Here is a 26,739-nt window from a genome sequence, read left to right as displayed (position 1 = left end):
TACTTACAGACTTTTTGTTTTAAAAGAACTGTTCCTTACAAATCATTTACTATAACACACTTGAAGCGATATATGGATTATTCATTTATACTAGAGCATATAGTGAGCACTGATGCTCATTGCATACATTTCATAAGTGCATATATACATGTGCACATATAGAGACTAATTACTTCACATCAATTGCCTTAGTATGAAGTCATTTGCCTCTATATGCAAGTAGCCCAATCGTGAAGATCCTTCACGTGCAAACATTGTTTGCTTACATTTGGATAGAGGATTAAACAAAAAATATGATTTCTAATAAAATATCATATATACATGTATTTCATGCACAGATTACAAAACATTAGGAGCATTGAAAAGAACCCATCACATAAGTAAAGTAATAGAAAGCTAATCATACCTGAGGCATTGTTGGAGATGTGGGAGTCGTAGGCTCATATGTAAAATTCTGTGTTGTTTTTTGTTGTTGTTGCTGAGGGTAAACACCAAACTGTGGATGTGACTGAGAATAACTGTCGAGTGAAAGAGCATTTGTGTCCACCGTTAAACCCTAAAATTTAAACCATAATAATTTATCACCTATTTTATGTTTATTTCAAACATAAATGAAAGAAATGTTTCACAAATAATAAAGTAAAAGAATCAGCAATCAAATATGCTGCTCTGATTAGCCAAATGGATATCATATACATTCTCCAACAAAGAGGTGTGGATTCAAATTTCACAGTGATGCGGATGTTTATCAAAATCATTAGTTGGCAGATGAATTTCATCACTCAATGTGCCACTACATTCTTATCAAAAGTTTGAAAAATTTTGAAAAGTTCTGTGTTTGATCTATATAGCAGGGTTTCTGGATTCCTTGGCTTATTCAGGACAAACATACTATTATGTGATGATAATAATAATAATAACTTCATTGTATTAAATATAATTTATCTTTAACCCAAATTGTATAATAATTTTTTTTTTTTTTTTAGTTTTTTTTTATTCTATGCAATACCATATTTAACAAATTTCAGCATTTCTATAATAATTAACTACTGCAACTTCACACTCTTTAGACTTGAATACCTTACTATAAATTAAAGATGCCATAGAAAATTCTGCCAAGAAATTATATTCTTGGTTTAATTCTTTATCCAAGTGCATGCAAACAATGTTTGCACATGTATCTTCAACTAGGCTACTTGTACATAGAGGCTAATTACTTCACATCAATTGCCTTAGTATGAAGTCATTTGCCTCTATATACAAGAAGCCCAATCATGAACATCCTTCACGTGCAAATATTGTTTGCTTACATTTGGATATAGGATTAAACTAAAAATATGATTTCTTTGAATATTTAATTTATAGTATCACCAATTGAAAAGGTTGTAATATAAGCTTCAAGGAAGACTGTTTTTCTGAGAATGTTGAGGTAATAAGTAAAAAGCAGAATGAAAGATTGCACCAAGATATAAAGGATATAAAAAGGAGGTGTCTGGGATCGCGAAATGCTAGCATGACATGCTCATCATTTGATACCCAGAAAATAATTTGTACAGTTGGAAAAATCATTTTCTGGGTATGAGATGGGCATGTTATGCTAACATTCAGCCAACCCAGACAACTCCTATCTCTTTTATATCTCAAAAAATTTGAAAAATTAAGATGTAATATAAGATTCAAGGTAAGAGTGTTCACTCTGCTTTTATTTATTACCCCAACATTCTCAGAGAAATACTCTTACTTTGAAGCTGATATTATAATCTAATTTTTCAAATTTCTTGAGTATATATTTTCAAATATGCTTTGGAAACTAGAATTTTTTTGTTCTTAAGGAATTCTTGTATTAATTTTTTTAATATCAATCAATACCACTTCTTTGGTTATGATAAGTGTTCCTTCAAAGCATTTATCTTCTATCAATTTCATGGTATGGTCTTAAAAATTCTTTTTCTTTGCATATGATATCTAAACAACTTGAAAATTTGTAGAAAACATATTTAAAACATTCATCATTCTCTTTCTATTCTTAGCAATTAATCAATTAATGTTTAACAATAATGCTGTCTCACTATAACTGAACTGCCATCGAAATGCACACCGAGAACTTTCAATTTTCCAGAAATTATTTATGTTCATTATAGCACCCTTTATCAAGAAGTTCAAGGTTTTCCTAAGTCTGTTCAACCAATTTTAACCAGGTAAAAAGAATGAATACTGGGAGACAGAAGCAGCAAAAATTCTCCTATTTTGTAGCAAAACATTTTGAAGCTTCTGTTAGGGAAGTTAATTAAAACACTCTGTTTACGTGGATCACGTACCTCCATGCCTAAAGTACTTAATGAGGAAAAAAAATCATGTCACAGTAATACTGCAAGTCATAAGCAAAGTATGGTAATGAGATGGAAACCTTTTTTATTAAAAGAATTATTTGGACTGAAATTCAACCTGCTGTAATTCAGTTCACATTTTCAGAAGTATTTAACAGGATAGTGTTGAAAATTTATTTTTCACTTGGTTAGACTATAACAAATTTAGTTTAATCCTTTATCCAAGTGTGAGCAAACAAAGTTTGCGCCTGAAAGTATCTTCAGAACTGAGGTAAAGTGGCATAACACCGGCAACTCGTTGCAAAGGTGGGGCAAGCTAACATCACTCCTATCTCAGTATCTCCCATAATGCAAAACACATCTCCTTGCAGATATGTATAATGTTATGCATTAAGGGAAGGGCCACTACCCAGACCAGTTTCGACCTTTATTGAGGTCTCTTCAGTGGGAGCCAGGCCCAAGAGGAGATACCAGGCGGAAGCATTAGCAAGGTCATCTCTACTTATAGGAGTTGCCAAACGGTGTGCCACCTTTTTATTAAATTACTCTGGATTTAGAGAAAGATGTTGAAAGTTTATTTTTCACTTGGTTACACTATAATAAATTTAGTTTAATCCTTTATCTAAGTGTGAGCAAACAAAGTTAGTGCTTGAAAGTATCTTCAGGACTGAGGTAAGGTGGTACAACACCGGACAACTCATTTCAAAGCATGAATTCCATGCTATAGCTCCAAGCTGTCTCCTAAGTTTGTCATAATTACCAGCCTTATACTTCTGCATATATCTTTACCTCACAGAAGTCTGCATGTGGCTAGCGACAACCCAAGTGATCACTCCACAATCACTCTCACCAACTGGAAGAAAGTGCAAAACCTGACTCACAACTACATCCTCTGAAATGATCAGATCTAAAAATCTCGATACTCGCGTGCCCTCCTTTAAATGCTGCCTGAGATAGTTATCTCTCAAGAACTCGAGAAATTCGTTTTCTTATTCTCAAATGCTATATCTCTTCATTCCAATCTATACCACCATAATTAAAATTGTCCATAACAATTACCCTTCCTTTGTTCAATAATTCAAGTTGTTTATACGTTTCTTCATCACTCTCCACATTCTCTGGCCTATTGCAACATCCAACTAAACATGTCTTCCAGTCAACCTCCACTTTACCGCACACTGTCTCATAACTAGTGTCACCTTTTCCCTCTTTCATGTATAACTTATTTGAACATAATTATCTTGCTATCATTAGCAAAACTCCCCCTCCGTTCTTGTCCTTTCTATCCTTGTGAAAAATACTGTATCCTTCCCATTAGTATATCATCTTCATTCAACCATGTTTTATTTATGCCAATGATTTTGAGGCAAAGAAATTCAATTAGTGAAACCAGTGGAACAAACAGCAGTTCATTTTTAGATCTATAACCAGTCCTATCCTAGTCACTTGTTGGTTGTGACTTTCCTACCCTGCCTTCCCTTGCCCAATCACCTTTATCACCACTTACCACATATATCTGCTTGGTTTCAACTTCTGCACCCACACTGCAATATACTCCATCTCCATGCCAATCATCTCCACACACACACATTCACTGCTACTGTCAACATCCACTCATCCTATGCCATGCATCCTAGTCCACTCAGGCTCCTCCTCCCCTCGTTTCCCTGTTCCTCTTGCTTTCCCATGCTCTCTTTATCTCACACATCACTACTGTTGCCACTGCCAAGCACTTCTGTGTCTTCAAACCCCTCTCTTCCGATCTTTCATTTCATTTCTCATTTCTGATCTCTTCATTGCATCACACACTGCTCTTTCATCCAGCAACACCTTCTCCGGTACACTCACTCCAAACCATTCAAATGCAACTCATCACACCTGTATAATTCCATTTCCCCATCAAATGCATGTCACACATCCACAAACCATACTCCCTTCTCCTTACGCAGCTCTGCTAACATACCATTCATGATTCTGGCTCTCTGTCTCAACTCACCATTGTCATACCTTGGCAATACATTGACAATCTTTCCTACTATACCATTATCTTTCACTCTTCTCAATAACCTCCTGATATTTCTCCCCAATCCCAGATATATGAATTGCCTAAAATTCACAAACCTGATAACCCTCTCCATCCCATAGTGGATGCTATTGATTCTCCCTCTTTTAAGAGTTACATAAATAATTAACTAAATCTTTAACCCCCAATTACTGGTCATAATTCATCCTATATTAAAAATGCCACCCAGTCCAAATATTTAATTCAAAATTTAGTTCTAAATAATATTATCATGGTGGTCTATGACTATCAGGCAATGAACTCCTCCTTTTCTTTGGTTGAAACCAAGGAAAAGAAAGAGTAGCCATAGTAATCAATACTAAATATGAAGCTAATCTTAAATGGCAGGCAGTCTCAAGCAGAGTGATGTGGGCAAATATCAGAAGAGTGGAAACTGGAGAATGAGACTTATTTATGCCTATGGTCCCACAGAAGGTTCTACTAAGGTAGAAGTGGAGGAATTTTTTGAGACTTTAGAGAAGGCACTGACACAATGAAAACGGAAAAGTTGGTCCTTGTTGGGGATCTAAATAGCAGAGTAGGAAATGATTCTCAGACATACAAAAATATTTTAGGAAAATTTTTGGAAGAAAAGAGCAAAGCTAATAATAATGGCAAATACCTGTTGGATTTCTGCACAGGACATGGACTGGTTATTACTAACATGTTCCAACATAAAAATGTGCATAAATTCACATGGAGAGAAGAGGCTAGGAATAAGAAAAGTCTCGTTGAATATGTTATTGTTGATAGTGATATTTTCTCCCTAGTGCAGGAGACCAGAGTGTACAGAGAATTTGAAATTGGAAGTAATCACCATTTAGACTTGAGCAGGATAAAATTGAATTTCATATTGAAAAGAATAACATGCAAGAAAGTTTTAAAGCAAATAAAAGTTGATCAGCTTTCAGATGTGAACTGTAGACTAAAATATACAAGTTATTATTATTATTTGACACCTCCAGGTAGTCCAAAGACTCATCGAGGGAGGGGCACCTGCTCTACAACTCTGTCTCCACCACTCAATTCACCAACTGACTGCAACTACACCAATGCCATCTACCGCCGACCACCATCACTAGAATATCCACAGACAATCACAAACATCCATGCCCACGGCGGGATTCGAACATGCAGCCTTTTGGCTGGAGAGCAGATACGATAACCACTCGGCCAGCCAGGATGGCAAAAAAGTTCCCATGGCAGGAATTGAACCCGGGCCTCCTGGGTGAAAGCCAAGTATCCTACCACTAGACCACATGGGAAAAACATCATTCAAAAAAAATGAAAGAGTTTGAGAACAGGGAACCAAACCTTGGAGATTCAGTGGCAAGCCCTGAAGAAAACACTGATTGATTCAGCCAGAGAGACATGTGGTGAGGTTGTCTGTAAGGATAGAAAAATCAGAACTCCATGGTGGACAGGAAGTTAAAGAGGAAGTGAAAGAAAAGAAGAAAGCACATCAGACCTGAAGATATTTTCAGTCGCAAACTTTCTTTGCTTACACTTGGATAAAGAATTAAACTAAATTTATTATAGTCTAATCAAGTGCAAAATAAATTTCCAACATATTTCTCTAAATCCAGAGTAATTCAATAATAAGGTGGTACACCTATTGGCAACTCGTATAGCTAAATATGACCTCTCCAATTGCTTCTGCCTTAGTATCTCCACGTTTGGGTCTGCCTCCCACTAACAAGATCTCAATAAAGGTCAAAACCGGTCTGGGAAGTGGCCCTTCCCTTAACACCTTGCGGACATGTTCAGTAATAACCATGTCCACAAGGAGATGTGCTTTGCATTATGGGAGATACTGAGACAAGGAGAGATGAGAGCTTGGTCCACCTTTGCTGCGAGTTTCCTAGTGTTGTACCAGCTTACATCAGTCCTGAAGATATTTTCAGCTGCAAACTTTGTTTGCTCACACTTGGATAAAGGATTAAACTAAATTTATTAAGAAAGCATATCAAAAGTTCCTGGAAAATAAGTCAGCTTGTGCTCATAGAGAATACAGAGGCAAATTAAAAAAAAAGGGATAAACACTGCGTAAAACTAGCTAAATAAAAGTCATGGGAAGACTTTGGTAAGAACATAGAAAATAAATATCAAGAAGGTGGCAAGATATTCTGGAGGTTGTTGAAGAAGTTCAGAAATGGTAGAAAGAGTGCTGTAAAAGGAATTAGGGATGATAAAGTTGACATGAAAAATGGAGAAAAAGATATCCTTGAAGTATGGTGTAATTACATTGAAAAATTGCTAAATGAAACAAGCAGTGATGACAGCACAGTGGTAGAAAACACTCAAAAGGCATGCAGTCAGCAATACAAATCCATACTTGAGGCAGAAAAAGCCATCAAAGCCTGAAATGTGGAAAGGCACCAGGAGCAGATGATATTCGACTAGATATGCTTAAATATGGAGGTATAAAAGTGTTACAGCTGCTGCACTGCATAGTTCAGAAAGCATGGCCAGAGGTACGAATTCCAGATGATTGGAGTAGAGCTCTCTTAGTACCCATATATAAAAAGGGAAATAAAATTGAATGTGAGAATTACAGAGGTATTTCCCTACTGAGTGTTCCTGGCAAGATCTATGAAGTATACTTGAGAAACGGTTGAGAAGAATTGTGGAAGAAAAGCTTGGTGAAGAATAAGCTGGATTCAGGCCAAATAGAGGCTGTCAGGATCAGATCTTCACTTTAGGACAAATAGTCGAGAAAGCATGGGAATATAACAAAGATATGTATTTAAGTTTTTGTGAATCTGGAAAAGGCTTATGACAAGGTACCAAGAGAGAAGCTATTCAAAATGCTACAGTTATATGGATTCAATGGGGCAAGTCAGCAGTTAGAATTGAAGAAAGTAAAGGAAAATGGTTTAATGTTAAATCTGGTGTCAGAAAAGGATGTACATTGTCCCCTCTGTTATTCATTATCTATATGGATCACATTATAAAGGAAAGTGGTATTAAACCTGATATCAAAATTGGAGATGTTAATAACAGCTCTTTACTTTATACAGATGATATACTTCTAAATAAATCTGCTACAAATCTGCAAGATTCGCTGACTAAACTGAATAACTGTTGCAATAGATAGGGTATGAAGGACAGCAGTAACAAGAGAAAGACAATGAAAATAGGCAGAAGCACTGAAAATATCAACTGCATTGTAAATGGAGAACCTATAGAACAAGTAAAACATTTCAGCTATGAATATGTGAGCTGGGTCAGAAGTAAAACACTTGATTTTTAGTGAAGATAGTAAATTAAATATGGAAATAGACAACAGATTCACCAAAGCTGGTATGGTCGAAAGGCAACTGAATAAATTTATATGGAATAAGAGAGAAATTAGTCAAAACACTAAATTAGCTGTATACAATACAGTGTTCAAACCAATTGTAACTTGTGGTTCTGAGAGCTGGGTCAGAAGTAAAGCACTTGACCAAAGACTAGAGACAGCAGATATGAGAGTCCTGAGAAAGATTAGAGGCATGAACAGATGACATCAATGGCAATATCATATTAAAAACAAGGATATTAGGAAATAACTTGACATTGTTAGCATCCAGGAATGTGTTAGCAGAGCTAATCTCAGATGGTATGGTCACTTAAACAGAATGGGAGAAGAAAGATTAGCAAAACAAGTGTTCTCTGCCCAGTTTGCAGGAAAACAACCCAGAGGAAGACCCAGATATAGGTGGATTGATACGGTACAAAGTACCTTAGACGACAGAAATATAAGACCTGATCATGTTGGAGTCTTGACAAGTAACATACTGATTTGGAGGAAAATTGTAGATAGGAAGTTAGTAATGATGTAAATTTTTCATGTAGTACTATCATATCCTGTACACCCCCTTGAGAATTTACATCAGGAATTTGATGATGATCTATGATGTCAGCTCTTTATTTACAAATATCCCCCTCTTTCCAACACTTTATCTTTGCTGAAAGAATGCTTCTTACCCTACATATCACTGTTTTTTTTTTCTTTCTTTTTTTTTTCCAATTTTGCCATCCTTGCTGGCTACTTCTCTTGGAAGAATACCATAATATATATATATATATTATATATATAAGATACAGCATTGGGCTCTCCCCATCTAGCCAATTTCTTTATGAAATATTCTGCAAAAACAAGCTCTTGATAATGTCATTCTCAAACCTCCTATTTGGCTAAGATATATTGATGATGTGGCCACATGGCACGGACACATCAGACTCCTTCCTCCTACACCTCAACAGCCAACATCCAAATATCCAGTTCACCATAGAAAAAGAAAATAATAACAGCCTACAATTTCTAGATACTCAAATCACACATCTTCCAAATGGCATTCTTTCTTTCTCAGTTTACAGAAAACCTACCCACAGATAGATACATAAACTCCCCCACCCCACCCCCACATCAACAATATGGTATTATCAAAACCCTTGTCAACAGAACTTCCAACCTCTGTTCCACCTAGGCTTCCCTTTCAAGCTGAACCTCTCCTTTATTCGCCAGGCCTTCTTGTCCAATGGTTACAATGCTTTTTAATAAAGATCAACAATTGTTTTTCCCTCACTTTTTCTCATATCCTTCTCTACAAACACACCGCAGTAATGCTACTACTATTCTCCATATCCAGGACACCTGGATATATATATATAATCTCTATACTACTTTTAAGCCTCATCTAAAGCTGGATGCCATTATCTGCTCTCGTAAAGATGCACTCCCTCCCCTCTCTGCTCCAAGTGTTTGCAAGGTTCTTGCAGATTATCTTATTATGGTCAAACTGGGAGATCTGCCAACACATGCCCAGAAGAACACAAGAAACACATCCATATATATATATATATATATATATATATATATACTCAAAAAACTTTTCTTAGAGTGAGCAGCAGATTTGGTAAACCAGCTTAATTTTAATAAATATGGTTGTGTTAAGGACCAGAATTTGGGAACTAATTCTTAGGCCTCCTGCCCAGAGCACCCATAGAGGGCATTACTCATAGGACTTCAGGCTTTTTGTCTATTTTTTTTTTCACTTATTGTCTTCCACTAAAATTGTAAAAGCATGCTTTTACAATTTTGAGATTGTATCCTGGTGATGTTTCTGTGAGAGAAGAAATATAAGATCCAATAAAACTGTACTTTATTGTTTCTATATGCTGTATTATTCCAGCATATTCATTAAATCAACCTAACGAGTTTAAACCAGCACATAAGCCTGAATACTACATTGTTAATTCTCCTTGCCACATATTTTTAACAAATTTACAAATTCCAAAGGAGTAGAGAGCATTAAGACTAAGGTTACAAATTATGGATACCACTCTCCCATACATAATAGGTTGTGTATGGGAGAGTGGTATCCCAAAAGAGTAAGGTTACTAGTGGTATACAGCAGGGACCATTATTGAACGACTTATGTTAATGATGTTAAGAACAGATGCAACTGGTTCTTAACAGATGATAAAATGTTGGATAGAACTACGCAGAGTAGAATATATATCATATTATGGCTTTAGAGTAGGAACTGAATAGACTGCGTGAGAGGAACTATGAATTTAGTGTTGCAAAGTGTAAGGACTTGAAATCTAGTAGGCAAGGATGGGATACAGAATATACAATTAATGGGAAAATTCTGAAGGAGGCAGAAGAGATAATAGAGATATGGAAGTGGTTGTGGACAAAAACTTCCAGTTTAGGGATCATGCTGCTAAAATTGTGAAGACATCACAAAGATTTTGGCAATAATGAGGAGACCCTTAATATGTAGAAATAGAAATGTTATTCTTTCATTGTATAAGGCTTGATCATGACTACATATGGACTACTGCCTGGTTTCCAAGTGAAGGAGGTTATTTTAAAGGGCATATATATGATACATACAGAAAGAGAAAATATTCAATGCAACAGCATTAGGCTTCTGGAATATAGGATATGAAGACAGATTGGAGAAATACAATATTTGCAGAGCTTATGAACAGAAGGAGTGAATATGACTTGAGATATGCAAGTTGGCAAAGGAATATTTACCAGATTAAGGTGGAGGGTTTTCATAGAGAAAGTAAGAGAATGGAAGTACAACTAGAGACCATCCCTGGAAATTGTATAAAAAAAATGATATAAGCAAGGGAGTGGATAGCAAGTTCTTTAGAGAGAGTGACTGGCTGGCAAGTGAAATGCATTGCCAGAGAATGTGAGAATGTTGCAAGTACTGAAACTGTGAATTTCATGTTATTTATTATTATTATTATTATTTTGTGAGTGTCGCCCTCCTGTAATGAGTATTTTGACTTCATTGTAATCTGAATGATGACAATAATAATAATATTTGTACATTTTCGTCTGTTTCACTTCTAAGACTGCTCAATGATTATTTTTAAACCATATATATATTTTTGTTTTATATGATACCCGTTTTTATCCTGCTCAGAACAAAATGATAATTACTTCCTATTTCATATCCTCTGTATAGACTTGTTTCCTGAATCAGTGTAAAGCTATCACAATTAAACAAAAGCACAGCCAATAAGACTTTTTATTTATTTCATGGTTCTCTCTCTCTCTGTGTGCATTTATGAACATCTTTGTTGAAAGATGTATTAGTAATAACTAGTCCTTATTCTGAAGAGAAATCAAGTAGATTCTTCCATTATTATTAGCATTGCTCTATTCTTCAATATTTTTTTTAGATTTATTTCCTACACTGGTGTTTAGGTCTCCATCATGAAGTAGCTTTTTCTTTTTAGTATTTGGGGGGGGGGGGGGGGGAAGAGAGTAGTCAATTAAGGATCAAAACCAAATAGTAAAAAGTCAGCTACTGGCACAACTGGGAGGAGACCTTCACATCACTTTTAAGGAATGCAGAGAACCAACTGGAGCTTTCAACCTAATGTATAATCCTCACCTTGACATGATATGTTCAGTTAATAAGTATCCACTGGGTACTGAATGAACGAGAATAGGCTGGCAATTTGGGACTAGCCAACCAAATTGTACTCTCTATTGGTTTAAACCATAAATACATATGATGGTACAACATGATGAAATTTAATGCCAGCTGGGGTATTGCCAGGTTAAACAAGGCCTCTTCTATTTTTGTCAGGGAACCGGGGCAAACAGTAAAAAGTCAGCTACTGGAACAAACTCCAACTTAACATCTAGAAGAAGAACAAGGACAAACCCAATGTCAGGAAAATTGAAGTTAGGAATCACAAATATCAGGAGTATTAATGGAAAGGAAATCAAACTTGTAGAAGAACTGGAAAAGTACCATGTGGACATAATTGGCATTAATAAGACAAAGAGGACAAAAACAGGTGAGATCTTACTAAATACTAAGTATAGGATGTTATTATTATTATTATTATTATTATTATTATTATGTGACACCTCCAGGGAGTCCAAAGACTCATCGAGGGAGAGTGTGCCAACAGCATCAAACGATTGATCCCTTCCAACTACTAACTGCACTCAAACTTGCTTAACTTTTTGCGAGCCATTAGTAGGAGGCTCTACCAACCTTTGCTTATATTTAGACAATAACAATCAAGGAAAGGAAGGAGTAGCCATAGCATTCAACACCAAACATGAAGATTACTATTTGAAAATGGCCTTCCAATCAAGAAGTTTATGTGACAAACTTCAAAATGGGGAAATGGACAACAATAAAACTTAGTTATGCCTATGGCCCACAGAGGGTTTTCCTAAGGAAGAAGTGGAGAAATTTTTCAAATCATTAGAGCAAGCAGCTGACATGAAAAAAAGTGGAACAAGTGGTCCTCGTCGAAGATCTAAACAGAAGAGTAGGAAATGAATTCTACCAGGCATATAGAAACATTTGGAGAAAAGTTGGAGAAAAGGACAAGGCTAATAATAATGGTAAGTATCTGCTGAATTTCTGCATAAGATAAGGACTAGTCATTACTAATACCAACATAAAGATGTATACAAGTTCATGTGGAGAAAAGAAACAAGAAATACTTCAATGACTATGTCATTCTTCATAGCTCATAGGATTACTTGGTTACTGAAGAACACACTAACATGCAGAGATAAAGAACTTATTATTCCTCTTTATAAGATGTTGATATGTCCAAATCTGGATTACTGTGCTCAGGTCTGGTTGTATGGATACCTTGGAGATGAGGAAGTGGCAGGAAAGATTCAGAAGCAAATGATCAAGTTGGTGAGTGGTGTAAGGAATGCTTCCTGCATTGATAGATTGAAAGTTTGAGGATAAAAAGAAGTTGGTTGATAGGCAGGGAAGAGGAGATATGATAGAAACTAAATTGCTAAAAGGTTTTTATAAGATTGATGCAGGGGAAATTTCAGCAGTGGGACAGTGGTGGAAGAACAAGAGGTCATCCCTGGAAATTAAGGAAGCGTGTGGTTAACATGAGGGTGAGGACTAGATTTTTTGCTTGGCGAATGATGAATGACTGGAATGAGTTGCCTGATTCAGTTGTGAGTGCTTTGTCTATTAATGAGTTCAAGAAGAGGTATGACAGATATTGTGTGAATAGTAATGGTCTCCTGCAATCAGTGTACTGATTCCATGGAGATGCCCATATAATAATAATATCTTAATGCTGGTTCAGGATAGCAGGGTGCACAGAGGATTTCAAATGGGAAATGACCATCACTTAGTTCTAAGTAGAATAAAAATTAATATCAGACTGAAAAGAATAGTGCATAATAAGAGAGTTTTAAAACACATTAAAGTTGAGCAGCTTATAGAGGTAAACTGCATACTCAACTATACAAACATTGGAAAAAATGAAACAGTTCAAAAACAAGAACCAAACCTTAGACTCTTAGTAGCAAACTCTGAAGACAACACTGATTGATTCACCTAGAGAGAGATGTAATCAAGTTGTCTGCAAAGATAAAAAATTAAAACACAATGGCAGACACAAGCAGTTAAGGAAGCAGTCTGGAAAAAAGATAAGCATACCAAAAGTTCCTATGGCAAATAAGTCGCAGATGCCTTAAAATAATACAAACAAAAATGCAAGAGCTAAGCTATATATGAAAGTAGATAAAATCAAAGTCATGGAAAGACTTCAATAAGAATATAGAAGATAAATATCAGGAGGGTGACAAAATATTCTGGAAGGTATAGAAAAAACTTAGAAATGGAGGGAAGACTACTGTAAAAAGAATCAAAGTTGATAAAGGTGACATCGCACTGAAGATAAGGATATCCTACATGTCTACAGTAATTACTTTGAAAAACTGTTAAACAAAACAAGCAATGACAGAACCATACCAAAAAATTTTCAAGAGGAATACAGAGAGGAGTACATATTAATACTTGAGATAGAAAAAGTCATCAAAAACTTGAAATGTGGAAAGGCTGCTGGAGTAGATGATATTCAAACAGAAATGCTTAAGTATGGAGGTATAAAACTTTTATAAAATTTTGCAGTGGCTACACTGCATAATTCAGAGGGCCTGGTCAGAAGGTTGAATTCCCAATTATTGGAGTAGAGCTCTCATAGTACCCATCTATAAAAAAAAGAAATAAAATTGAATGTGAGAATTACTTAGGAATTTCTCTACTTAGTGTTCTAGGTAAGATTTATGCAAGCATACTTGAAAAGAGTTTGCAAAAACATTTTGGAAGAGAAACTGGGATTAGAACAAGCTGGATTCAAGCCAAATAAAGGTTGTCAAGATCAAATTTTCACTTTATGACAAACAATTCAGTACTCATGGGAATATGACATGGATCCGTACTTGAGTTTTGTAGATGTGGAAAAGACATATGACAAAGGTGCCCAGTGAAAAGCTTTTCAAAGCACTATAATTATCTGGGGACAAATGGAACATTATACAGAACAATACATAGTGTGTTTTAAGTTGTAAGTCATAAGTTAGAATTGAAGGAAATACAGGAAGATAGCTGGATGTAAAATCAGGAATAAGACAAGGATGCATGTTATCTTGGTTTTTAACTTGATTTTTAAATCTACTTGATTTTTAAATTTGAGATTTAAAACTTGAGATTTAAAAATCAAGTAAAATCATGCAAAAGTTACCCAAGAGCTGATGTTGATAGTGACCACAATTTGGTTTTATCAAAATGTAATCTGAAATTTAAAAAGTTGTCACAACCAAGGAAAAGGTCCAAATGGAACATAAGTAACCTGAAAACAGAGGAAAACCATAGAAACTATAAACAGCAAACTGATGAAAGCATTAAAACTGGAGAGAGGGAAAAGAAAAACATAGAGGAAAAATGGACTCATTTGAAGGATACAATCATCAAGGTTGCCAATGACTGCATAGGATTAAGGAAGAAGCAAATAAAAAAAACCATGGATCACCCAGGACATTCTAGATCTAATAGATGAAAGAAGAAAATATAAAACCTCCCTAAAGGAAGAAAGCAAAGACAAATATAAACATATAAAAAATATGATAAATAGAAAGTGTAAAGAAGCAAAAGAAAATTTACAGAGAAATGTAAAGAAATAGAAGATCTAACAAAAACTGGAAGAATCGATAAAGCTTATAACATTATAAAATGAATAAGCCAGCAAAACAACACATGAAGTATAATTATCAAAAATAAACAGGGGAACATACTTATAGATAAGGAAGAAATTTCAGAAAGATGGAAGGAGTACTTAGAAGATCTATATAGTGGAAAAGATTTAGATGCCAAGGCCATAGAAGATGAAACAAGACTTGATATGGAAGAAATTGGTCCAACTATATTAAAAGATGAATTTGAATGGGCACTGAATGAATTGTCAGCCAACAAGGCACCAGGCACTGATAACATCCCCTCAGAATTAATAAAATACTCAGGAAACATAACTAAGTCATACCTTTTCAAGATCATAAAGGATATTTATGAAACAGGGATCATCCCCAAAGATTTTGCACAATGCTCTATCATATCCATTCCTAAAGTAAATAATGCAAACAAGTATGAAAATCATTGAACAATAAGCTTAATATCACATGCTTCAAAAATACTACCCAAAATTATACAAAAAAGACTAACAAAGAAGGTTGTAGAATATGTTGGCAATGACCAGTTTGGATTCAGGAAACAGCAGGGGACAAGAGAAGCAATCCCAGCTCTAAGAACAGTTATTGAAAGAAGATTGGAGAAGAATCGAAATACTCTGATAGTCTTTTTTGACTTGGAGAAAGCCTTTGATAGTATTGACTGGAATCAAATGTTTCACCTCCTAAAAACAATAAAGATAGATTGGAGAGATAGAAGGCTCATATTTAATCTTTACAAGCATCAAGAAGCCCTAATAGAAGCAGCCAACAATACAACAAAAACTGCAATAGCAAAAATACGTAGAGGTGTAAGACAGGAGTGCTCTCTTTCACCCATATTGTTTAATCTGTACATTGAAGATGCAATAAATAAACTGAAAGAACTAATAGAAACCGGAACTAAGATAAATGGAATTGATATTAACTGGCTATGGTTTGCAGATGACATAGCAGTTTTAGCTGATTATGAAAACAAACTGAAAGCCACCCTAACAAAGATGGAAGAAATCTTCACACAGTACAGCCTAAAAATTAATTATAAGAAAACAAAATTATTAATTACAAGTAAAGCAAATCCAATGAAAATAAACCTGGAAATAAATAATAACCTACTACAACAGGTATCCTCTTTTAAATATCTTGGAAGTCTTATCACAGAAGATGGAAGAAACCAATCAGATATAAAGCACGAATAATCCTAGCCTAAAAAGCATTCTATAACAGAAGAAACATTTTTACCAGTAAAGGACTTAGCATCCAGCTCAAAAAAAGGCTAGTGAAAACATACATATGGAGCATTGCATTATATGGTTGTGAGGCCTGGACTCTAACAAAACAAGACATGAAAAAGTTAGAGGCATTTGAAATTTGGTGCTGGAGAAAGATGATGAAAATTAGTTGGAGAGAAAAGAAAAGTAATGAAGAAGTTCTGAATATAGTTCATGAAGAGCGGTCATTAATGAAACACATCAATAAGAGAAGAAAAAGCCTAATTGGACACCATTTGAGGCATGGGGGACTGATTAGAGAAATGATGGAAGGGACTGTAGAAGGAAAGAGGCCACGAGGCAGACCAAGAATTTCATATATAAATAACATAATGATGCTAACTGCCGCTAAGAGTTATGAAGAGATAAAAAGGAAGTCACAAGATAGGATGTTGTGATGTGCTGCTATGTTTACCAATTTTTGGATTGATGCACCAAAGAAGAAGCATGTTATCTTATTCCTCATATATAATGATCACATTATGAAAGAAACTGGCATTAAACCTGATAACAGAATCAGATATATCAAACTTAGCTCTCTGCTTTTATACAGATAATATTGTACTCCTAAACACAGGCAGTACAACTGTCCAGGATTCTCTAACTAAACTGAATAACAGCTGTAAGAAATTTGGCATGAAAATCAGTAATAAAAAGACCAAAAATATCAAATTAGGCAAGAACATGGAAAACTTCAGCCACATTCTGAATGGGGAACCTATAGAACACGTAAAATATTTCAGCTATTTAGTCACAGTGTTGGGTGTAGATGACAATTAAACTAGAAAATAGACAACAGAATAAGCAAAGGTAGAATGGTAAGAAGCCAGCTGAATAAAACAGAGTAAGAGGGAAATTAGCCAAAAGACCAAACTAGCAGTATACAAAACAGTGTTCAAACCAGTTTTAAGTTATGGATCTGAGAGATGAGTTAGAAACAAAGCATTGCTCAAAGCCTAGAGACCACAGATATGAGAGTGCTAAGAAAGATTAGGGGAGTGAAGAGATGGCATTAATGGCACAATCATATTAAAACTGAAGACATGAGGAAGGAACTTGATATTGTTAATAATCAAGAACATGTGAGCATAGCTAATCTAAGGTTGAGTCGTCACTCAAACAGAATGGGAGAGGAAATGCTAGCAAAACAGATGTTTAATGCCAAAATGGAAGGTAAAGATACTCAGAAGAAGACCAAGGTTTAAGTGGATTGAGACTGATTCAGTCAAAAGTTCCTTAGAAGAATGAAATGTTAGATACAACAACATTGGATTGAGGACAAGTTAACAGACTAATCTGGAGGAAATTTGTGGATAGGAGATTAATAATAATGTAAACTTAATCATGTAGTGCTGTCATAGTAGCCTGAACAACTTAAGTATACATATAAGAAAATGGATGGAGTTGCTGATGATCTTTTTTTAACTCATTTGTAGAAGAGTTAAAAAAATATCATCAGCAGCTTCATCCATTCATACACTGCTAATGTACTATAGGTTGTAAACCTATACTACATTAGCAGTGCATGTGGGCACAGATTTTTTTTATCATTATTTATTTATTTATTGTATTTTTTTAATTTATTTTTTACTTGAAATCCTTGTCTAAAGACGAAATACGGAACTTTTTCCAGCCACTGCAGTTCTGTAATAAGCTGGGCAGAGGTATCACACTAGGGGATGAAAATCATCTACCATGTAAAGACAATTATAAACATTCATGCCAATGGTGGCAGTCAAATCTATTGTTTGGAGACTGGTATTGTTAACAACTCAAGCAACCAAGCTGGCAACATCAGCCATCCACTCTAATGAATGAAGCATTTCCTCTACCCCTACCAGAATGCTATATAGGATCATGGGCACACAAATTATATTGCTGATTTCTAATTCTAAAATTTACTCACATCTCTACTCTGAAATCATCTGCCATTCAAGAAGATAATTTCTGCATTTAGTATTGAACATTATTGCCACTTCTTCCATTGCCTGATTATAATGTTTCATTTGAATAACAATAGTTATTATTCATCAGTATTCATAAAAGTGAATCTCACTTTCATCCTTATATGGATGAAAGTGAGAGCCTGGCAGCTGCTGCAGAGGACATATTCAAGGTGTTCAAAGTAAGCAGTTGATCAGGATGTTCATTCTCAGTGTGAAATCAGACGTTCAAGAGTAAAGAATGAAATGTGAGAAGACTTAGTGGTGAGCAATCAAGAAGTATATGAAGAGTAAGTAAGCTAGATGTCAATAAGGAAATAGGACTTGACGACATATCACCTTGTGTCTTAAAGGAATGGTCCAAGGAGTTAGCATCACCCAGGGCCTACCTGTTGAACTGGAATCTTGCAACAGCACAAATCTCAAAGGAGTGGAAGAAAGGCAAAACTGTTCCACTTTACAAAGGCTACAGATATTAGATACAGAATACAAAAGTGAGTCAATAACAGTGGTATTCTTTCTGCTTGTCAGCATGGGCTTATTAAAGGGAGGTAGTGTTTTACAAACTTGCTTATGTACTATAACAAGATGGCAAATGTATTGGACAAAGGAGATGCATATAGAGTGGTATACTTAGATTTTGCAAAGGCTTTTGATAGAGTGCCACACCATAAGTTGGTCGCCAAATTGAATCAGATGGGATTGGATGATAGTGAGTTGGATAGGTGAATAGCTATCAGATAAGTATCAGCAAATTGTGTATGTGTGGGGGAAGGGGGCACTATCTCAAAAGAAGAACGTTACTAGTGGTGTGCTGCAAGAATCAGTTTTGGGACCATTGTTATTTAATTTGTATATTAATGATGAAAAACTGGAGAGAGAGAGAGTGATGAGGAATCAAGCAGATGTTGTGGACTTACAGGAGAACTTGCATAGATTATATGAGTGGGCAACAGTGTGGAACTGTCAATTTAATGTTGCCAAGTGTAAGGTTCTGAAATTTAGTAGGCAGCAATGGGATACAAAGCATATACTTGGTGGAGAACTTTTGGAAGAAGTTGAGATAAGAGATCTTGAGTGGTGGTGGATCTGAAGTTCAGAGGTCACACAGCTGTGAAGACATCACATCAGATTATGGCAATGATGAGGAGGACTTTAACTTCTAGAAATAAAGAGGTTCTGGTTCCACTGTATAAAGTCTTGATCAAGCTTTGTGTAGAAAATTCACAAAACCTTGAGAATAGGAGGAAAAGAGGGGGATATGAATGAGATCTTTAAAATGGTAAAGAGTAATGGTAATGAAGGAAGTGGAACAATGGGATACCTGGAAGTTGTATAAGGAAGGTATGAGCATGGGGCATAAGGAGTAGGTTGTTTGCATGGAGGGTAGTTGGTCAGTGGAATGCTTTGCATAATATTAAATCAAGTACTGTAAATAATCAAGTACCCCAAGATCGCACTGACATCTGTGATCTTAGTTGCTTTGGTGGGTTATTACAAATCAATCGTATTCATCACATATATAAAGATAGCTATTTATATTTATAAAAATAAATATAAATTTGGGAAGCGAAAATGGAATGTAGAGTACAAATGGTGGGTATATCTTGAAGGAGGTAGAGGAGATGAGAGATCTGGGAATGATTGTAGACAAGGACCTAAAATTTCGGGGACATATTGCTAAAATTATGAGGACTGCACAGTGGAAAACAGAAATGATGCGGAGGGCACTGACTTGTAGAAGTAAGGATGATTCTGTTTCATAAGGCTTTGATCAGGCTACATATGGATTCCTGTGCACAGATTTGGTCACCTGGTTTTCAAAAAGATGAAGATGTAGTGGAAAAGGTCCAGAGATGATGGACTAAGGTGGTTTCTGGTCTCTGAACTGTTGAGTATAAAGACAGATTGGGAAAACACAATATGCAGAAACTGGTGGATAGGAGGAGGGAGAGGGGATATGATTGAGACATATATGTTGTTAAGGGATTATTACCAGGTTAATGTGGAGGTTTTGCATAGAATGGGTAAAGACAGGGAGAAAACAAGAGGTAATCCCCTGCAAGATACATATGCTCATATAAGTATGTGCTTGAAAATGAGTTAAGTCTATCAAATGCACAGCGTTCCTTGTGAATCTGGAAAGCATCTTACAATTCTAAATACCACAGTATAGCTTAGTGGCCAGTGGGCTTCACTGAAATTTTTAATGTGGCCTGCACTGTCTGAAAGGTTGAAGATCCCTGCTTTAAAGGCTATGTGGAAGTCTCCTCTCAGTTATTGCAGGCTGCATTAAAAATTTCAATGAAGCCCAAGGGCCACTAAGCTATAATGAGGTATTTAGAATTGTAAGATGCTTTCCAGATTCACAAGGAATGATGTGCATTTGATACTTTACATAAAATCCTATAAATATAAACAAACTCAGCTTTAAGAGCGTAGATAGGAGCCGGGTTCATGATAAGTAAATACAATCAATACTTGAAAAAAGAAAATTTAATGGAGAAAACATTCATTTTTTACAATGTCAATAGGCAACTTGGCAATGTTTTTCCTTGACCAGCTTGTCGATGTTGGCATCAATGTTAGAAATCACTATGCACAGAGTATTCTCAAGATGTTAGACCGTAATCCAAGTTCTTGGCTTGGACTTCACATGCTACATTCTGGAGAAGAACTGCTCACATAAGTATGTGCTTCCTAACAAAGCACACATCTTCAAAGCATGCCAGCAAAGATTAGGGAATGCATCCTCAGAAATGTAATCTTTGTAAAATGTAAGCAAGGACACATTGAATAATTTTTTTCTCAAAGAAGAGTTGTTTTGGAGTTCAAGCAGCTCCATTTGTACTGAGCATGGCACTTCGGCAATATTGACACTGAATGGCATTGAAAATAAATCTAAAGAAGACTGTTGGTTATGAAAATCACTAAATCTCTCTTCGAACTCACTTCGCAACAAACTAATTTTGTAGCGTATTCATCAAGAGACAAACAGTTGGACTCAGCGAGAAGCTGAAAATGAGTTAAGTCTTTTTTTTTGCGAGTTGTGCCTCCCAAAATTTGAGTTTGGCCACAAAGGCTTTGATGCGATCAACCAGAGTGTGCACCAATTGTGCACACTCTGGATTGATCACATTAAAGCTGGATCTTTGGATTGAATCTGCATATTTAGGTCATTCATATGCAGTGATATGTCAGTCACAAAGGCAAAGTCTGTCATCCACTTCGGATCGTTAAATTCTGCAATTAGATTCCCCTTGATTGCAAAAACTGCTGTATTTCGCTCCAGACTCTTTTAAGAACATTCCCTCTGCTCAACCAAAGCACATCACTATAATAAACCACATCGCCGTGATCTGCTTTGCACTCTTGGGTTAAAAACTCTTGGATTTGATGATGATTCGATCCTCTTGCCCTAATAATGTTGACGACAGTCACAATAACTTTCATGACATTCTCAAATCCAATAGTTTTTGTGCACAAATTCTCCTGGTGGATTAAACAGTGGTAATGGACAAACTCTTCTCCTTCTAGTTCCGGTTCTTTCCGTAGCAGTGCAACAAACCCTTCATTACTTCCCACCATAGCAGGGGTACCATCAGTTACCACACCCGCAAGGTTGGCTAAGCTGAGGTTGAAACGCTGGAGAGTTTTCTTGGGGGATCCAAGAATATCAGTGCCTTTCGTTGTTCCCTTCATAGGTATGAGTGGTAGCAATTCTTCTGTCACACTGAATTGTTGATCAATGCCACTGACAAAGATAGCCAGTTGTGCTGTATCCTTCACATCTGTGCTCTCATCTAAAGCAAGTGAATATGATGTAAATTCGGATGACCATTTTTTTAAAGTTCATTCAATGTACTTAAACTAGTACTTAAATACTGCTTGGCGCTAGTAGATGGCTGAAGAAGAATGTCTATTTCATGTTTATTTTTATAGTATTTTATGTAAAGTATGAAATGCACAGCGTTCCTTGTGAATCTGGAAAGTATGTTACAATTCTAAATACTGCAGTATAGCTTAGTGGCCCGCAGGCTTCATTGAAATTACTTTTTATTTAATCGTGCTATAATGTTAAGTAGTTATTTTTTCAAAATGGCCAGAGGGCCACCCAAAGAGCCCCATGGGCCACAGGTGGCCCGTGGGTCATGCGTTGAAGACCCCTGCATTAAAGGAATGCAGAGAACTGACTAGGGCTTCTGACCTAATGTCCAATCCTCACCTTCCCGTGGTGCACCCTGTTAGGAATCTACCTGGATACTGAATGAACGAGGATGGGCTGGCAATTTGGGATTTAGCCGACCAAATTGTATTCTTATTGGCTTAAACCTAAACATAAAATGACGGTACAACATGACAGAATTTCATACCAGCTGGAGCGTCGCCTGGTTAAACAAGGCCTTAGTGGTTTTCTCCAAGGAACCACAGCAGACAGCAAAAAGTCAGCTACTGGAACAAATCATAAAACCCACCCCAACTCAATATCACCAGAATTCAAGCTCAGTACTATCAACATAAGAAGCCTGAATGGCAAAAAATTGACCTAGCTGAAGAACTGGATAAGTACCAGATCGACATAATATGGGTGACTGAAACAAAAAAGGCAAAAACTGGTGAGATCTTACTGAGCAATAAATACAAAATGTTATATTCAGGCAATGACAATCAAGGAAAAGAAGGAGCAGCCATAGTATTCAACACAAAATATGAGGCTAATTTTCTTGAATGGAAGGCAGTCTCAAGTAGAGTGATGTGGGTAAATATCAGAATGGGGAACTGGACAATGAGACTTATTTGTGCCTATGGTCCCACAGAAGGTTCTACTAAGGTTGAAGTGGAGGAATTTTTTGAGGCTCAAGAGAAAGCAACTGACAAAATGAAAAAGGAAAAAATTGGTCCTTGTTGAGGATCTAAATCGCAGAGTAGGAAATGATTGTCAGATATACAAAAATATTTTAGGAAAATTTTTGGAAGAAAAGAGCAATGCTAATAATAATGGCAAATACCTGTTGGATTTCTGCACAGGACATGGACTGGTTATTACTAACATGTTCCAACATAAAAATGTCCACAAATTCACATGGAGAGAAGATGCAAGGAATGAGAAAAGTCTCATTGACTATGTTATTTTTGATAGTGATATGGAACACATTCAAAGAATGAAAACAGAAAGATTACCAAAACAAGATTTAAAGTACAAGCCATTAGGAAAAAAGAAAACCAGGACGTCCTCTTAAACGATTCAACGATGACTTCTAAGGCCAGAACAGGCCATGCTAGGCCTAAATCCTTGATACGCATGATGATGATGTTTTCTCCCTAGTTCAGGATACCAGAGTGTACAGAGAATTTGAAATTGGAAGTGATCACCATTTAGTCTGGAGCAAGATAAAACTGAATTTCATATTGAAAAGAATAACATGTAAGAAAGTTTTAAAGCGAATAAAAGTTGAGCAGCTCTCAGATGTGAACTGTAGACTAAAATACGCAAACATCATTCAAGAAAAAATGAATGAGTTTGAGAAAAGGCAACCAAACCTTGGAGTTTCAGTGGCAAGCCCTGAAGAAAACACTGATTGATTCAGTCAGAGAGGCATGTGATGAATTTGTCTGTAAGGATAGAAAAATCAGAACTCCATGGTGGACACAGGAAGTTAAAGAGGCAGTGAAAGAAAAGAAGAAAGCATATCAAAAGTTCCTGGCAAATAAGTCAGCTTGTGTGCTTAGAGATTATAGAGACAAATGTAAAAAAAGCTAAACAAAAAGTCATGGTAAGACTTTGGTAAGAACATACAAAATAAATATCAAGAAGGTGGTAAAATATTCTGGAGGTTGTTGAAGAAGCTCAGAAATGGAGGAAGAGTGCTGTAAAAGGAATTAGGGATGATAAATGTGATGACATGAAAACTGGAGAAAAAGATAACCTTGAAGTATGGTGTAATTACATTGAAAAACTGCTAAATGAAACAAGCAGTGATGACAGCAGCGTTGCAAAAAACACTGACCAGGCATGCAATCAGGAATACATATCCTATCCATACTTGTAGTAGAAAAAGCCATAAAAAGCCTGAAATGTGAAAAGGCAGCAGGATTAGATGATATTCAACAAGAAATGCTCAAGTATGGAGGTATAAAAGTCTTACAGTGGGTGGACTGCATAGTTCAGAAGGCCTGGACAGAGGGACAAATTCCAAATGATTAGAGTAGAGATCTCATAGTACCCATATATAATTCTCACTCTGTAATTCTCACATTCAGTGAAAATTACAGATGTATTTCTCTGCTGAGTGTTCCTGGTAAGATATATGCAAGTATACTTGAAAAAACGGTTGAGAAGGATTGTGGAAGAGAAGCATGGTAAAGAACAAGCTGGATTCAGGCCAAATAGAGGCTGTCAGGATCAGATCTTCACTTTACGACAAATAGTTGAGAAATCGTGGGAATATAACAAAAATCTGTATTCAAGTTTTGTCGATCTAGAAAAGGCATATGACAAGGTGCCAAGAGAGAAGCTATTCAAAATGCTACAGTTATATGGTGTCAATGGAGTACTATAATCAAGCAATACTTAGTCTTTATTTGAGTTGTAAGTCAGCAGTTAGTACAGGAAGATGGTTTAATGTTAAATCTGATGTCAGATGATGTACAAGGATGTACATTATCCCCTCAGTTATTAATTATCTACATGGATCACATTATGAAGAAAAGTGGCATTAAAGCCGATATCAAAATTGGAGATATCAATCTCAGCTCTTTGCTTTATGCGGATGATGTTATCCATCCATTCATGTGCCGTCTCCTATCTAGGAGGTTGACTACCATGATGTTACTCATGTTAACTAAGGATGTAAAAATGTGGTGAGGACCCTATCTCTTCCACATATTGCCGTAAGTATTCATGACTGTAGCTGTGTGTGTTCACGGGGCCGGTTTGCCCGTTCTTAGGGACAAAAAACCAGAGTTTCTGGGTGGAAAAAACCTCTACTTCCGTATATAACCAGCTAACTCACCTTTAGTCAAAAAAGATCAGATAAAGGTTCCTCACGTCATCGACGGGAATGGAACCCAGGTCTTTCCAACCCAAGGGCTTTGTCTATACTGACCGAGCTACGGAGGGATGATGTTATACTTCTAAATAAATCCGCTACAAGTCTGCAGGATTCCCTGAATAAATTGAATAACTGTTGTAATAGATATCGTATGATGATCAGCAATAACACGACAATGAAAATAGGCAGAAGCATCGAAAATATCAACTGCATTGTGAATGGAGAACCTATCGAACAAGTGAAACATTTCAGCTATTTTTAAGCATGATTCTTAGTGAAGATGGTAAATTAAATATGGAAATAGACAACAGAATTGACAAAGCTGGTATGGTAGGAAATCAACTGAATAAATTTATATGGAATAAGAGAGAAATTAGCAAAAACACTAAATTCGCTGTATATAAGACAGTATATAGATAACTGTCTATACATAGTGTATATATATATTAGCTGTATATATAACAACTCCATAATGACTACTGAATCCTGATATGTAGTGTTTACGCTGTTATTCCTGATATATAGTGTTTACGCTATTTAACTTTATTATTACACTGTTTATTATTTTGACTAATATAAAGAATGAAAAGATTTTTTACCAAAAAAATCTACAAACACTAAATATGCAGAAAGATGATATTCATTTACTTTTTCTATTGCTTGGTTATATGGATATGATCTACTGTAGAATTCAACAGATCTTCTATTTTAGAAGATCTAGTGAAGCAAGAAATGAAGCTCTGAAGGCTGCTTGTTCACATGGATGTGCATCAGCCAAAAATCTTGTGATTCTATTTAATATAATGAACATAAAGATTTTGTAAAAAAAATGTATCGTATTAACAGAAGCTAAATCAAATTCATGTTGTGAAACAACTATATAAATATGGATGAGAACAAAATTTTATTTGCTATAACAAAACGAGGAGACAAAATTTTGGAGTGGGAGAAAGTTAAGGTTTTAACTACAATCATTTTACAATGCACACTGCTACTTGAAAAGTAAATAAATGCTTAATATGTTATAGGCAAGACAATATGATCTCTACTAAAGAGTGATAAATCTGGAGCTAAAAACTGTGGCTGAGGTTAATAAAAGAAAGAGGAAAAAGGATTGGCAGAAACAGTACATAAAGCACAGAAAATGATAATCTGTTAGTCAAAATTCAAAGAATAAGGGGAAAAAATAAGATCTAAAAGAACATGAAAATATAAAAATTAAATTTCAGAATTATTGTACAAATTTTAGAATGTTAGGGCAGCATGAACAAAATATGTGATGTCTGTACCAAACTTGTAAATGTCAACAATCAGTCAACTTTATAAATGAACACCTATAATCACAAAAAAGGAAAGGACACAAGTGATGAATTGCTGGCCTGTATTAGTCAGCCTAAGAAGAAGTAACTGCACAGTTGGTGTGAACATGACAGCTTCCTAAATGGACAGAGAACTGATAATGAACAGGTGCCATAAGATGACATTCTTCTCTTAAAACTGTATATTGAATAAATATCATATTTCTCAGGTATTTATTTCCTGGAGATGATGGAGCAGGGGAA

General features: G+C 35.7%; 1 protein-coding gene across 5 annotated transcripts in view; it reads right to left on the bottom strand.

Annotated features, from left to right (window-relative positions):
- Positions 1-26,739, bottom strand: part of LOC150098167 (CREB-regulated transcription coactivator 1-like) — a 526,148-nt gene that overhangs the window by 154,386 nt on the left and 345,023 nt on the right. For all 5 annotated transcript variants that reach the window (XM_090405999.1, XM_090406001.1, XM_090406000.1 and 2 more), the window contains one exon: positions 407-556. In XM_090405999.1, coding sequence (XP_090262125.1) covers positions 407-556 — 150 coding nt within the window. The remainder of the gene's footprint in view (positions 1-406; positions 557-26,739) is intronic.

The sequence above is a fragment of the Typopeltis vanoorti genome, chromosome 16 (genome assembly GCF_054136105.1).
Source record: "Typopeltis vanoorti isolate ZY-2024b chromosome 16, IOZ_Tvanoo_1.0, whole genome shotgun sequence".
Classification (NCBI taxonomy): domain Eukaryota; kingdom Metazoa; phylum Arthropoda; class Arachnida; order Uropygi; family Thelyphonidae; genus Typopeltis; species Typopeltis vanoorti.
The sequence above is the reverse complement of the archived record's forward strand: the minus strand, read 5'-3'. Positions and strand labels throughout refer to the sequence as shown.